This window comes from Physella acuta, unplaced genomic scaffold, assembly GCF_028476545.2.
Source record: "Physella acuta isolate Inbredline_101_S28 unplaced genomic scaffold, ASM2847654v3 ptg000622l, whole genome shotgun sequence".
Taxonomy (NCBI): domain Eukaryota; kingdom Metazoa; phylum Mollusca; class Gastropoda; family Physidae; genus Physella; species Physella acuta.
The window spans coordinates 727,160-744,038 of record NW_026732141.1 but is presented as its reverse complement, the minus strand read 5'-3'; the positions used below and the strand labels follow the sequence as shown (position 1 = coordinate 744,038).

Sequence of the window (16,879 nt, the reverse complement as noted above, 5' to 3'; positions counted from 1 at the left end):
CAGTAGCAAACCTCATACACACCCACACATACAGCAGTAGTAAATCTCATACACCAACACATACAGCAGTAGCAAATCTCATACACCAACACATACAGCAGTAGCAAATCTCATACACCAACACATACAGCAGTAGCAAACTTCATACAACAACACATACAGCAGTAGCAAACTTCATACACCAACACATACAGCAGTAGCAAATCTCATACACCAACACATGTAGCAGTAGCAAATCTCTTACACACCCACACATACAGCAGTAGTAAATCTCATACACCAACACATGTAGCAGTAGCAAATCTCATACACCAACACATACAGCAGTAGCAAATCTCATACACCAACACATACAGCAGTAGCAAATCTCATACACACCATTACAGTAGTTCACAGCAGTAGCAAATCTCATACACCAACACATACAGCAGTAGCAAATCTCATACACACCATTACAGTAGTTCACAGCAGTAGCAAATCTCATACACCAACACATACAGCAGTAGCAAATCTCATACACCAACACATACAGCAGTAGCAAATCTCATACACCAACACATACAGCAGTAGCAAATCTCATACACCAACACATACAGCAGTAGCAAATCTCATACACCAACACATGTAGCAGTAGCAAATCTCATACACACCCACACATACAGCAGTAGTAAATCTCATACACCAACACATACAGCAGTAGCAAATCTCATACACCAACACATGTAGCAGTAGCAAATCTCATACACACCCACACATACAGCAGTAGCAAATCTCATACACCAACACATACAGCAGTAGCAAATCTCATACACCAACACATACAGCAGTAGCAAATCTCATACACCAACACATACAGCAGTAGTAAATCTCATACACCAACACATACAGCAGTAGCAAATCTCATACACCAACACATACAGCAGTAGCAAATCTCATACACCAACACATACAGAAGTAGCAAATCTCATACACCAACACATACAGCAGTAGCAAATCTCATACACCAACACATACAGCAGTAGCAAATCTCATACACCAACACATACAGCAGTAGCAAATCTCATACACCAACACATACAGCAGTAGCAAATCTCATACACCAACACATACAGAAGTAGCAAACTTCATACACCATCACTCTTGAGTTACCCACTACTGTTGTAACTTTCGCACACACAAAAATAATAGAAAAAAGTTGAATTTGAAAAAAAAAAGTTCATTGAAAAGCGCAGCTGCTTTTTTATTTCACAAATACCCTGGTAAAGTTACCATCATTAAATTGTAGGATGACCAGGGTATATCAAATCTCAGGCCCCTATTACCCCAACAGTTTTATATTTGTAAATTTGCTTGTACATAATGTCTCTGAATGTTGTTCACTCAATGATTAACTATTGTATTTGTGTTGCCAGCTAATGGTTGGACATAGAAAATAATGTACTTTTTGTATGTTGTACACTTTGTTCTGAATGATTACATTACTAAATCAAAGAAAATTTTTTTGTGCTGTTTCTTGTTTATGTTATTGATACAATTGCTGTGGTCCAACAGCTGATCTCATAATGGATGATCATGGGTGGCCTTCACAGCGTTGGTTTACCTGGTACTGGTGGCTCACTCTGTACATGGCACACTGTCACTCTGTACACGGCTCACTGTCACTCTGTACAACTGTCACTCTGTACACAGCTCACTGTCACTCTGTACACGGCTCACTGTCACTCTGTACATGGCTCACTGTCACTCTGTACATGGCTCACTGTCACTCTGTACATGGCTCACTGTCACTCTGTACGTGGCTCACTGTCACTCTGTACACGGCACACTGTCACTCTGTACATGGCTCACTGTCACTCTGTACATGGCTCACTGTCACTCTGTACATGGCTCACTGTCATTCTGTACATGGCACACTGTCACTCTGTACATGGCACACTGTCACTCTGTACACGGCTCACTGTCACTCTGTATGTGGCTCACTGGCACTCTGTACATGGCTCACTGTCACTCTGTACATGGCTCACTGTCACTCTGTACACGGCTCACTGTCACTCTGTATGTGGCTCACTGTCACTCTGTACATGGCTCACTGTCACTCTGTACATGGCTTACTGTCACTCTGTACACGGCTCACTGTCACTCTGTACATGGCTCACTGTCACTCTGTACATGGCTCACTGTCATTCTGTACATGGCACACTGTCACTCTGTACATGGCACACTGTCACTCTGTACACGGCTCACTGTCACTCTGTACAACTGTCACTCTGTACACAGCTCACTGTCACTCTGTACACGGCTCACTGTCACTCTATACATGGCTCACTGTCACTCTGTACATGGCACACTGTCACTCTGTACATGGCTCACTGTCACTCTGTACAACTGTCACTCTGTACATGGCACACTGTCACTCTGTACATGGCACACTGTCACTCTGTACAACTGTCGATCTGTACATGGCACACTGTCACTCTGTACATGGCACACTGTCACTCTGTACATGGCACACTGTCACTCTGTACATGGCTCACTGTCACTCTGTACATGGCTCACTGTCACTCTGTACAACTGTGACTCTGTACATGGCTCACTGTCACTTTGTACATGGCTCACTGTCACTCTGTACATGGCTCACTGTCACTCTGTACATGGCTCACTGTCACTCTGTACAACTGTCACTCTGTACATGGCTCACTGTCACTTTGTACATGGCTCACTGTCACTCTGTACATGGCTCACTGTCACTCTGTACAACTGTCACTCTGTACAACTGTCACTCTGTACACGGCTCACTGTCACTCTGTACACGGCTCACTGTCACTCTGTACAACTGTCACTCTGTACAACTGTCACTCAGTACACGGCTCACTGTCACTCTGTACATGGCTCACTGTCACTCTGTACACGGCTCACTGTCACTCTGTACATGGCTCACTGTCACTCTGTACACGGCTCACTGTCACTCTGTACACGGCTCACTGTCACTCTGTACACGGCTCACTGTCACTCTGTACATGGCTCACTGTCACTCTGTACATGGCTCACTGTCACTCTGTACAACTGTCACTCTGTACATGGCTCACTGTCACTCTGTACATGGCTCACTGTCACTCTGTACACGGCTCACTGTCACTCTGTACATGGCTCACTGTCACTCTGTACACGGCTCACTGTCACTCTGTACAACTGTCACTCTGTACATGGCTCACTGTCACTCTGTACATGGCTCACTGTCACTCTGTACATGGCGCACTGTCACTCTGTACATGGCGCACTGTCACTCTGTACATGGCACACTGTCACTCTGTACATGGCTCACTGTCACTCTGTACATGGCTCACTGTCACTCTGTACAACTGTCACTCTGTACATGGCTCACTGTCACTTTGTACATGGCTCACTGTCACTCTGTACATGGCTCACTGTCACTCTGTACATGGCTCACTGTCACTCTGTACAACTGTCACTCTGTACATGGCTCACTGTCACTTTGTACATGGCTCACTGTCACTCTGTACATGGCTCACTGTCACTCTGTACAACTGTCACTCTGTACAACTGTCACTCTGTACACGGCTCACTGTCATTCTGTACACGGCTCACTGTCACTCTGTACAACTGTCACTCTGTACAACTGTCACTCAGTACACGGCTCACTGTCACTCTGTACACGGCTCACTGTCACTCTGTACACGGCTCACTGTCACTCTGTACAACTGTCACTCTGTACATGGCTCACTGTCACTCTGTACATGGCTCACTGTCACTCTGTACATGGCGCACTGTCACTCTGTACATGGCGCACTGTCACTCTGTACATGGCACACTGTCACTCTGTACATGGCTCACTGTCACTCTGTACATGGCTCACTGTCACTCTGTACAACTGTCACTCTGTACATGGCTCACTGTCACTTTGTACATGGCTCACTGTCACTCTGTACATGGCTCACTGTCACTCTGTACATGGCTCACTGTCACTCTGTACAACTGTCACTCTGTACATGGCTCACTGTCACTTTGTACATGGCTCACTGTCACTCTGTACATGGCTCACTGTCACTCTGTACAACTGTCACTCTGTACAACTGTCACTCTGTACACGGCTCACTGTCACTCTGTACACGGCTCACTGTCACTCTGTACAACTGTCACTCTGTACAACTGTCACTCAGTACACGGCTCACTGTCACTCTGTACACGGCTCACTGTCACTCTGTACACGGCTCACTGTCACTCTGTACAACTGTCACTCTGTACATGGCACACTGTCACTCTGTACATGGCACACTGTCACTCTGTACAACTGTCACTCTGTACATGGCACACTGTCACTCTGTACATGGCACACTGTCACTCTGTACATGGCTCACTGTCACTCTGTACATGGCGCACTGTCACTCGGTACATGGCGCACTGTCACTCTGTACATGGCACACTGTCACTCTGTACATGGCTCACTGTCACTCTGTACATGGCTCACTGTCACTCTGTACAACTGTCACTCTGTACATGGCTCACTGTCACTTTGTACATGGCTCACTGTCACTCTGTACATGGCTCACTGTCACTCTGTACATGGCTCACTGTCACTCTGTACAACTGTCACTCTGTACATGGCTCACTGTCACTTTGTACATGGCTCACTGTCACTCTGTACATGGCTCACTGTCACTCTGTACATGGCTCACTGTCACTCTGTACAACTGTCACTCTGTACATGGCTCACTGTCACTTTGTACATGGCTCACTGTCACTCTGTACATGGCTCACTGTCACTCTGTACAACTGTCACTCTGTACATGGCTCACTGTCACTTTGTACATGGCTCACTGTCACTCTGTACATGGCTCACTGTCACTCTGTACAACTGTCACTCTGTACAACTGTCACTCTGTACACGGCTCACTGTCACTCTGTACACGGCTCACTGTCACTCTGTACAACTGTCACTCTGTACAACTGTCACTCAGTACACGGCTCACTGTCACTCTGTACATGGCTCACTGTCACTCTGTACACGGCTCACTGTCACTCTGTACATGGCTCACTGTCACTCTGTACACGGCTCACTGTCACTCTGTACACGGCTCACTGTCACTCTGTAAACGGCTCACTATCACTCTGTACATGGCTCACTGTCACTCTGTACATGGCTCACTGTCACTCTGTACAACTGTCACTCTGTACATGGCTCACTGTCACTCTGTACATGGCTCACTGTCACTCTGTACACGGCTCACTGTCACTCTGTACATGGCTCACTGTCACTCTGTACACGGCTCACTGTCACTCTGTACAACTGTCACTCTGTACATGGCTCACTGTCACTCTGTACATGGCTCACTGTCACTCTGTACATGGCGCACTGTCACTCTGTACATGGCGCACTGTCACTCTGTACATGGCACACTGTCACTCTGTACATGGCTCACTGTCACTCTGTACATGGCTCACTGTCACTCTGTACAACTGTCACTCTGTACATGGCTCACTGTCACTTTGTACATGGCTCACTGTCACTCTGTACATGGCTCACTGTCACTCTGTACATGGCTCACTGTCACTCTGTACAACTGTCACTCTGTACATGGCTCACTGTCACTTTGTACATGGCTCACTGTCACTCTGTACATGGCTCACTGTCACTCTGTACAACTGTCACTCTGTACAACTGTCACTCTGTACACGGCTCACTGTCACTCTGTACACGGCTCACTGTCACTCTGTACAACTGTCACTCTGTACAACTGTCACTCAGTACACGGCTCACTGTCACTCTGTACACGGCTCACTGTCACTCTGTACACGGCTCACTGTCACTCTGTACAACTGTCACTCTGTACATGGCACACTTTAACTCTGTACATGGCACACTGTCACTCTGTACAACTGTCACTCTGTACATGGCACACTGTCACTCTGTACATGGCACACTGTCACTCTGTACATGGCTCACTGTCACTCTGTACATGGCGCACTGTCACTCGGTACATGGCGCACTGTCACTCTGTACATGGCACACTGTCACTCTGTACATGGCTCACTGTCACTCTGTACATGGCTCACTGTCACTCTGTACAACTGTCACTCTGTACATGGCTCACTGTCACTTTGTACATGGCTCACTGTCACTCTGTACATGGCTCACTGTCACTCTGTACATGGCTCACTGTCACTCTGTACAACTGTCACTCTGTACATGGCTCACTGTCACTTTGTACATGGCTCACTGTCACTCTGTACATGGCTCACTGTCACTCTGTACATGGCTCACTGTCACTCTGTACAACTGTCACTCTGTACATGGCTCACTGTCACTTTGTACATGGCTCACTGTCACTCTGTACATGGCTCACTGTCACTCTGTACAACTGTCACTCTGTACATGGCTCACTGTCACTTTGTACATGGCTCACTGTCACTCTGTACATGGCTCACTGTCACTCTGTACAACTGTCACTCTGTACAACTGTCACTCTGTACACGGCTCACTGTCACTCTGTACACGGCTCACTGTCACTCTGTACAACTGTCACTCTGTACAACTGTCACTCAGTACACGGCTCACTGTCACTCTGTACATGGCTCACTGTCACTCTGTACACGGCTCACTGTCACTCTGTACATGGCTCACTGTCACTCTGTACACGGCTCACTGTCACTCTGTACACGGCTCACTGTCACTCTGTACACGGCTCACTGTCACTCTGTACATGGCTCACTGTCACTCTGTACATGGCTCACTGTCACTCTGTACAACTGTCACTCTGTACATGGCTCACTGTCACTCTGTACATGGCTCACTGTCACTCTGTACACGGCTCACTGTCACTCTGTACATGGCTCACTGTCACTCTGTACACGGCTCACTGTCACTCTGTACAACTGTCACTCTGTACATGGCTCACTGTCACTCTGTACATGGCTCACTGTCACTCTGTACATGGCGCACTGTCACTCTGTACATGGCGCACTGTCACTCTGTACATGGCACACTGTCACTCTGTACATGGCTCACTGTCACTCTGTACATGGCTCACTGTCACTCTGTACAACTGTCACTCTGTACATGGCTCACTGTCACTTTGTACATGGCTCACTGTCACTCTGTACATGGCTCACTGTCACTCTGTACATGGCTCACTGTCACTCTGTACAACTGTCACTCTGTACATGGCTCACTGTCACTTTGTACATGGCTCACTGTCACTCTGTACATGGCTCACTGTCACTCTGTACAACTGTCACTCTGTACAACTGTCACTCTGTACACGGCTCACTGTCACTCTGTACACGGCTCACTGTCACTCTGTACAACTGTCACTCTGTACAACTGACACTCAGTACACGGCTCACTGTCACTCTGTACACGGCTCACTGTCACTCTGTACACGGCTCACTGTCACTCCATATTTCAGTACATGTTTCTAAGTTGGGTCCTACTCTGTGAATATTTCAGTACAGGTTTCCTTAAGTTGGGTCCTACCCTGTGAATATTTCAGCATGGGTTTCCATTAGTTGGGTCCTACCCTGTGAATACCTTGGGTCCTACCCTGTGAATACTTTAAGTTGGGTCCTACCCTGTGAATACCTTAAGTTGGGTCCTACCCTGTGAATATTTCAGCATGGGTTTCCTTAAGTTGGGTCCTACCCTGTCTTGTGATGTCTGCTACAAGTGCTCACAGTTGAAGGTCAATGAATAACTTGTGAGTTACAAAAAAAGAAGTCAACTAAAGTTTTTAAAAAAAAGTTTATTTTTATTTTGTCAAACCAGCATCTCACCACAATTTTCAACACCAAAAAAAATTTGAGTGTTCACATTATTTTATAAATTGCCAAAAATTTACACCAGAAATCTTGTTTGGAGTTAAGTTTTCCCCCATCTTCAATGTGTGAGAATAAAAGTAAACAACTACCCATTAGCTTTCAGTTGGCAAATAGAGCGTTTAACATGGCTCAGTCTGCTCATAAATTAGATAACATTTTTGCTGATGGATTCAGTGTGTGAATACTAAGGCAAGAAACTACCGGAACAAAACCACACAGTATACCAAACTCCCAACACAAACTATTTCTTTTAAAAATATAGCATAAAAAAATTAATTAGACATTTATGTTGTATATTAAACTATTGCTTGCAATAAAGGGATTCTTTTTTTAAAAAAATAATAAAGGCAGTTAAAAAGCATTAAAATTTTTTTTTTACATGGATTAAATTATATAAGAATTAACGAACCATATATTACTTAGCAATTTATACAATTGCAGACTCATCCGTAAGGCCAAATTACTATACCAAAGGAATGCATACAAAAATGAATCATTAGTGAAACAGGTCTTCACTAAGTCATGCCAAAAGAAGTATTCCTTTAAAGAACCTTAACCTTTGGGTTAAAACACTTAAACCATTGTTAGTTCATTCAAACATCTGGTAGTTTTCAAGTAAATCTTAACTAGATCATTCTAATATCTGGTAGCTTTTAGTCACTAAAAATCTAAATACCATTAAAAGCAATACAAATTAAAAAAACCACAACAAAAGATGAGTCCAGACATCACTTGAACTCTCAATAAAAAAAAACAGCACATAATGTGACAAAAAAGCCTACAACATTTACAAGTTTAAAAAGCTCTCTCGAGAAAATGACTTTCTCTCTGAATTTAAGTGTAAAGGTTTCAATGTCTCACAGAAAAAGCTGAAGGTACACAAACTACATTGTGGCTGGGGCGCTTTTATAAATTTAGAATTGTAGCAAAGTCGCAGTCGATGAAGTTTTTTTAACTTTGGTTAAAAAACTGGCATTTTTGAAAAACAACAAGGTTTGATATTAATTTCTCCAGTTTTGGCTTCTTTTTTGTCTATACACTCAAATACTTGTATTTTTTAACCATTAGTAAAGCTAATATTTAACAAACATTTAAAAAAGACATAAGCAATAATAGACATCTAAATATATTAAATAGCTATTTAGAAATATTTGTAATAGTTTATAAAGGCTAGGAGATTTGAAACAATTATTGAAATTTTTTTTAACAAAATGACTTCAGTTTTTTAAATTAAAGTATAATTTTTGAAGGACAATCCTGCATGATTATTTCTCTGGTTAAATTATATAGGGATTATAGTCATCCAGTTCAATAAGACAGAAATTAGTCAGACAATATACCAACAGGGACATACTGAAGGCATTCTCTAGATGGCACTTTACTTCACTTCCTGATACTGTAATACACGCACACAGGAATGATTCACTTTTCTGACAGGCTTGCCAAAAAGGTTCACTTGTGTTGGGTTCACTTTTCTGACAGGCTTGCCAAAAAGGTTCACTAGTGTTTGGTTCACTTTTCTGACAGGCTAGCCAAAAAGGTTCACTAGTGTTTGGTTCACTTTTCTGACAGGCTTGCCAAAAAGGTTCACTAGTGTTGGATTAACTTTTCTGACAGGCTTGCCAAAAAGGTTCACTAGTGTTGAAAGTCCAAGAAAAATGTCGAACCAGCATTGGCGCTAACCATCTTTGGGTACAACTAATTCATTGTTCATCTGGTTGCACCAATTTCTAGCAATTAACGATGTGATATCTTCAACTCTTGATGAAGTGAATGGTTAGTTAGTGCCAACTCAATCTCCAAGACTACTCTCCAGGAATGATACTGATCAATTCAATAAATAACAATAATTTACTAATTAAACAATTTCAGTTTAGAAAAAAAACTAATCTAAATGATACATTTAACAATTTAAAGTCTAGAAACAATACTAATCAATTACCAGTAAGACCTAGTTATTTTATGAAATAAAAAAAAAATCATAAGAAAAAAAGATGATTTTGGTGGAATAGAGAGATCTAGCATTTTAGAAAAGTTACAAAAAGAATTTTTGTTTTGTTTTTGGAAAAAGGAGTTGAAAGATGTGGACAGGAGAAATAAATAGAATTTATAAATAATTCATCCCAGATCCAGTAACAGAAACATATTACAAGACAACAAGCAGAAAGACAACACCCAACACCATCTGCACGCCAAGGACTGTCAACTGGTTCCCATGGTTTTTGTCCCCCTGGTCCATAGAGGCGACTGGTTCAATTTTTTCACCTTCTGTAATACAAAGTAAAATTATTTTTTAGTGAAACTTCACCAAACTGACGTCAGCAGATATTTGACACGATTTGGCTAAAGGGAGCTTATCACTTTGATAAGGGGTTCTCAATCTGTTTTGCCTCTTGAAGGCTTACAACAGATTAACAGAACTTTAGTGTTGTCTGTTTTTGTTTGTCTCATGAAGGTTTAGAGTTATCAAAACATACCAGTTTCCTCTAGACCTAGTGTTGTCTGTTGCATCTTGTTAAAGTTATCAGAACATACCAGTTTCCTCTAGACCTAGTGTTGTCTGTTGCATCTTGTTAAAGTTATCAGAACATACCAGTTTCCTCTAGACCTAGTGTTGTCTGTTGCATCTTGTTAAAGTTATCAGAACATACCAGTTTCCTCTAGACCTAGTGTTGTCTGTTGCATCTTGTTAAAGTTATCAGAACATACCAGTTTCCTCTAGACCTAGTGTTGTCTGTTGCATCTTGTTAAAGTTAGCCAAACTTACCAGTTTCCTCTAGACCTAGTGTTGTCTGTTGCATCTTGTTAAAGTTAGCCAAACTTACCAGTTTCCTCTAGACCTAGTGTTGTCTGTTGCATCTTGTTAAAGTTAGCCAAACTTACCAGTTTCCTCTAGACCTAGTGTTGTCTGTTGCATCTTGTTAAAGTTAGCCAAACTTACCAGTTTCCTCTAGACCTAGTGTTGTCTGTTGCATCTTGTTAAAGTTATCAAAACATACCAGTTTCCTCTAGACCTAGTGTTGTCTGTTGCATCTTGTTAAAGTTATCAAAACATACCAGTTTCCTCTAGACCTAGTGTTGTCTGTTGCATCTTGTTAAAGTTAGCCAAACTTACCAGTTTCCTCTAGACCTAGTGTTGTCTGTTGCATCTTGTTAAAGTTATCAAAACTTACCAGTTTCCTCTAGGCCTAGTGTTGTCTGTTGCATCTTGTTAAAGTTATCAAAACTTACCAGTTTCCTCTAGACCTAGTGTTGTCTGTTGCATCTTGTTAAAGTTATCAAAACATACCAGTTTCCTCTAGGCCTAGTGTTGTCTGTTGCATCTTGTTAAAGTTATCAAAACATACCAGTTTCCTCTAGACCTAGTGTTGTCTGTTGCATCTTGTTAAAGTTATCAAAACTTACCAGTTTCCTCTAGGCCTAGTGTTGTCTGTTGCATCTTGTTAAAGTTATCAAAACATACCAGTTTCCTCTAGATCTAGTGTTGTCTGTTGCATCTTGTTAAAGTTATCAAAACTTACCAGTTTCCTCTAGACCTAGTGTTGTTTGTTGCATCTTGTTAAAGTTATCAAAACTTACCAGTTTCCTCTAGACCTAGTGTTGTCTGTTGCATCTTGTTAAAGTTATCAAAACATACCAGTTTCCTCTAGATCTAGTGTTGTCTGTTGCATCTTGTTAAAGTTAGCCAAACTTACCAGTTTCCTCTAGATCTAGTGTTGTCTGTTGCATCTTGTTAAAGTTATCAAAACTTACCAGTTTCCTCTAGACCTAGTGTTGTCTGTTGCATCTTGTTAAAGTTATCAGAATATACCAGTTTCCTCTAGACCTAGTGTTGTCTGTTGCATCTTGTTAAAGTTATCAAAACTTACCAGTTTCCTCTAGACCTAGTGTTGTCTGTTGCATCTTGTTAAAGTTATCAAAACTTACCAGTTTCCTCTAGACCTAGTGTTGTCTGTTGCATCTTGTTAAAGTTATCAAAACTTACCAGTTTCCTCTAGACCTAGTGTTGTCTGTTGCATCTTGTTAAAGTTATCAGAATATACCAGTTTCCTCTAGACCTAGTGTTGTCTGTTGCATCTTGTTAAAGTTATCAAAACTTACCAGTTTCCTCTAGACCTAGTGTTGTTTGTTGCATCTTGTTAAAGTTATCAAAACTTACCAGTTTCCTCTAGACCTAGTGTTGTCTGTTGCATCTTGTTAAAGTTATCAAAACATACCAGTTTCCTCTAGATCTAGTGTTGTCTGTTGCATCTTGTTAAAGTTAGCCAAACTTACCAGTTTCCTCTAGATCTAGTGTTGTCTGTTGCATCTTGTTAAAGTTATCAAAACTTACCAGTTTCCTCTAGACCTAGTGTTGTCTGTTGCATCTTGTTAAAGTTATCAGAATATACCAGTTTCCTCTAGACCTAGTGTTGTCTGTTGCATCTTGTTAAAGTTATCAAAACTTACCAGTTTCCTCTAGACCTAGTGTTGTCTGTTGCATCTTGTTAAAGTTATCAAAACTTACCAGTTTCCTCTAGACCTAGTGTTGTCTGTTGCATCTTGTTAAAGTTATCAAAACTTACCAGTTTCCTCTAGACCTAGTGTTGTCTGTTGCATCTTGTTAAAGTTATCAGAATATACCAGTTTCCTCTAGACCTAGTGTTGTCTGTTGCATCTTGTTAAAGTTATCAAAACTTACCAGTTTCCTCTAGACCTAGTGTTGTCTGTTGCATCTTGTTAAAGTTATCAAAACTTACCAGTTTCCTCTAGACCTAGTGTTGTCTGTTGCATCTTGTTAAAGTTATCAAAACATACCAGTTTCCTCTAGACCTAGTGTTGTCTGTTGCATCTTGTTAAAGTTATCAAAACTTACCAGTTTCCTCTAGACCTAGTGTTGTCTGTTGCATCTTGTTAAAGTTATCAAAACTTACCAGTTTCCTCTAGACCTAGTGTTGTCTGTTGCATCTTGTTAAAGTTATCAAAACTTACCAGTTTCCTCTAGACCTAGTGTTGTCTGTTGCATCTTGTTAAAGTTATCAAAACATACCAGTTTCCTCTAGACCTAGTGTTGTCTGTTGCATCTTGTTAAAGTTATCAGAACTTACCAGTTTCCTCTAGACCTAGTGTTGTCTGTTGCATCTTGTTAAAGTTATCAAAACTTACCAGTTTCCTCTAGACCTAGTGTTGTCTGTTGCATCTTGTTAAAGTTACCAGAACTTACCAGTTTCCTATAGACCTAGTGTTGTCTGTTGCATCTTGTTAAAGTTATCAGAACATACCAGTTTCCTCTAGACCTAGTGTTGTCTGTTGCATCTTGTTAAAGTTATCAAAACATACCAGTTTCCTCTAGACCTAGTGTTGTCTGTTGCATCTTGTTAAAGTTATCAAAACTTACCAGTTTCCTCTAGACCTAGTGTTGTCTGTTGCATCTTGTTAAAGTTATCAAAACTTACCAGTTTCCTCTAGACCTAGTGTTGTCTGTTGCATCTTGTTAAAGTTATCAAAACTTACCAGTTTCCTCTAGACCTAGTGTTGTCTGTTGCATCTTGTTAAAGTTATCAAAACTTACCAGTTTCCTCTAGACCTAGTGTTGTCTGTTGCATCTTGTTAAAGTTATCAAAACTTACCAGTTTCCTCTAGACCTAGTGTTGTCTGTTGCATCTTGTTAAAGTTATCAAAACTTACCAGTTTCCTCTAGACCTAGTGTTGTCTGTTGCATCTTGTTAAAGTTATCAAAACATACCAGTTTCCTCTAGACCTAGTGTTGTCTGTTGCATCTTGTTAAAGTTATCAGAACATACCAGTTTCCTCTAGACCTAGTGTTGTCTGTTGCATCTTGTTAAAGTTATCAAAACTTACCAGTTTCCTCTAGACCTAGTGTTGTCTGTTGCATCTTGTTAAAGTTACCAGAACTTACCAGTTTCCTATAGACCTAGTGTTGTCTGTTGCATCTTGTTAAAGTTATCAGAACATACCAGTTTCCTCTAGACCTAGTGTTGTCTGTTGCATCTTGTTAAAGTTATCAAAACTTACCAGTTTCCTCTAGACCTAGTGTTGTCTGTTGCATCTTGTTAAAGTTATCAAAACTTACCAGTTTCCTCTAGACCTAGTGTTGTCTGTTGCATCTTGTTAAAGTTATCAAAACATACCAGTTTCCTCTAGATCTTGTGTTGTCTGTTGCATCTTGTTAAAGTTATCAAAACTTACCAGTTTCCTCTAGGCCTAGTGTTGTCTGTTGCATCTTGTTAAAGTTATCAAAACATACCAGTTTCCTCTAGATCTAGTGTTGTCTGTTGCATCTTGTTAAAGTTATCAAAACTTACCAGTTTCCTCTAGACCTAGTGTTGTCTGTTGCATCTTGTTAAAGTTATCAAAACTTACCAGTTTCCTCTAGACCTAGTGTTGTCTGTTGCATCTTGTTAAAGTTATCAAAACATACCAGTTTCCTCTAGATCTAGTGTTGTCTGTTGCATCTTGTTAAAGTTAGCCAAACTTACCAGTTTCCTCTAGATCTAGTGTTGTCTGTTGCATCTTGTTAAAGTTATCAAAACTTACCAGTTTCCTCTAGACCTAGTGTTGTCTGTTGCATCTTGTTAAAGTTATCAGAATATACCAGTTTCCTCTAGACCTAGTGTTGTCTGTTGCATCTTGTTAAAGTTATCAAAACTTACCAGTTTCCTCTAGACCTAGTGTTGTCTGTTGCATCTTGTTAAAGTTATCAAAACTTACCAGTTTCCCCTAGACCTAGTGTTGTCTGTTGCATCTTGTTAAAGTTATCAAAACTTACCAGTTTCCTCTAGACCTAGTGTTGTCTGTTGCATCTTGTTAAAGTTATCAGAATATACCAGTTTCCTCTAGACCTAGTGTTGTCTGTTGCATCTTGTTAAAGTTATCAAAACTTACCAGTTTCCTCTAGACCTAGTGTTGTCTGTTGCATCTTGTTAAAGTTATCAAAACATACCAGTTTCCTCTAGACCTAGTGTTGTCTGTTGCATCTTGTTAAAGTTATTAGAACATACCAGTTTCCTCTAGACCTAGTGTTGTCTGTTGCATCTTGTTAAAGTTATCAAAACTTACCAGTTTCCTCTAGACCTAGTGTTGTCTGTTGCATCTTGTTAAAGTTACCAGAACTTACCAGTTTCCTATAGACCTAGTGTTGTCTGTTGCATCTTGTTAAAGTTATCAGAACATACCAGTTTCCTCTAGACCTAGTGTTGTCTGTTGCATCTTGTTAAAGTTATCAAAACATACCAGTTTCCTCTAGACCTAGTGTTGTCTGTTGCATCTTGTTAAAGTTATCAAAACTTACCAGTTTCCTCTAGACCTAGTGTTGTCTGTTGCATCTTGTTAAAGTTATCAAAACTTACCAGTTTCCTCTAGACCTAGTGTTGTCTGTTGCATCTTGTTAAAGTTATCAAAACTTACCAGTTTCCTCTAGACCTAGTGTTGTCTGTTGCATCTTGTTAAAGTTATCAAAACATACCAGTTTCCTCTAGACCTAGTGTTGTCTGTTGCATCTTGTTAAAGTTATCAGAACATACCAGTTTCCTCTAGACCTAGTGTTGTCTGTTGCATCTTGTTAAAGTTATCAAAACTTACCAGTTTCCTCTAGACCTAGTGTTGTCTGTTGCATCTTGTTAAAGTTACCAGAACTTACCAGTTTCCTATAGACCTAGTGTTGTCTGTTGCATCTTGTTAAAGTTATCAGAACATACCAGTTTCCTCTAGACCTAGTGTTGTCTGTTGCATCTTGTTAAAGTTATCAAAACTTACCAGTTTCCTCTAGACCTAGTGTTGTCTGTTGCATCTTGTTAAAGTTATCAAAACTTACCAGTTTCCTCTAGACCTAGTGTTGTCTGTTGCATCTTGTTAAAGTTATCAAAACATACCAGTTTCCTCTAGATCTTGTGTTGTCTGTTGCATCTTGTTAAAGTTATCAGAACTTACCAGTTTCCTCTAGACCTAGTGTTGTCTGTTGCATCTTGTTAAAGTTATCAGAACTTACCAGTTTCCTCTAGACCTAGTATAATAGATTGACGACAGAAGCCTGTGGTTGTATATAACACATTTAATGGGTCTAACTACCTCGATCGTAACACACAGAGAGGACGGAAGGAAGTACCCAAGGGACATCACTCAAGATAACAATATTATAAATATAACTAATACAGAAGAGTGAGTTCCCTTGACCTCACAATTATTTCAATCTATTACATCCCTTTACCCTTAGAACACAATAACACATCTCTCAATAGAACAATTGATAGTATCCTAAAATCACCAATTATATTGTAACATGAACACTATGGTAGATTACATCCTTACAAACAATGCACAATATGCCACAACATAATCAAAATACAAAACAATAATGTCAAAGTCCTTTTGACCTTTAGAATCATAGGTCTAACTTATTTGGGACTTTGATTGTCCTGCTTGACCTTCTCAGTGGCTTCTGATTTGGTGACTCAAGATTCTGACCATCTGGATTCTCTATCTCAGGAGGTCTAGGATTTAAATCATTAACTCCAGAATTTACATTTTCTGACTCTAGACAACTTGATTCACTCATATCAACAGAACTTGGTTGTGGAACAAACTGAGTTGGTGTGAACTGATCAGACTTGGTGGGATTGACAGATTCACCCTTATTATCTGCACAAGTTATTTTTAACTGGTCTGCATGTCTACGGACAATAAGTCCATCATTTGTTTTTACTTTATAAGACACAGGTCCTGTACATTGAACAATTTGACCTGGAATCCATTTTTCCTTTCTCCCATAATTTCTTAGATACACATTATCATTAACTGCAAATTCTCTTTCAATGGATGATTTGTCATGATTTACTTTTTGTGTATGTTGATGTTGGGAAACAGACCTTTGAACAGTTGGATGTAGTAGGTCAAGATGAGTTTTAATTTTCCTACCACATAGCAATTCACATGGTGCAACACCTGTTGTTATATGAGGAGTTGTGCGGTATTTGGTTAAGAACCTGTTTACTCTTTCTCTAAGAGAAAACTTGTTACCGGTATTCATTTTTACCATAGCGGTTTTGAA

At 40.6% G+C, this 16,879-nt stretch overlaps 1 protein-coding gene across 3 annotated transcripts in view; it reads right to left on the bottom strand.

Annotated features, from left to right (window-relative positions):
• Positions 1-7,739: 7,739 nt before the first annotated feature.
• LOC131948068 (uncharacterized) overlaps positions 7,740-16,879 on the bottom strand; it is a 55,380-nt gene continuing 46,240 nt past the window's right edge. For all 3 annotated transcript variants that reach the window (XM_059309555.1, XM_059309554.1, XM_059309556.1), the window contains exon 5: positions 7,740-10,101. In XM_059309555.1, coding sequence (XP_059165538.1) covers positions 9,980-10,101 — 122 coding nt within the window. In that variant the 3' untranslated portion in view covers positions 7,740-9,979. The remainder of the gene's footprint in view (positions 10,102-16,879) is intronic.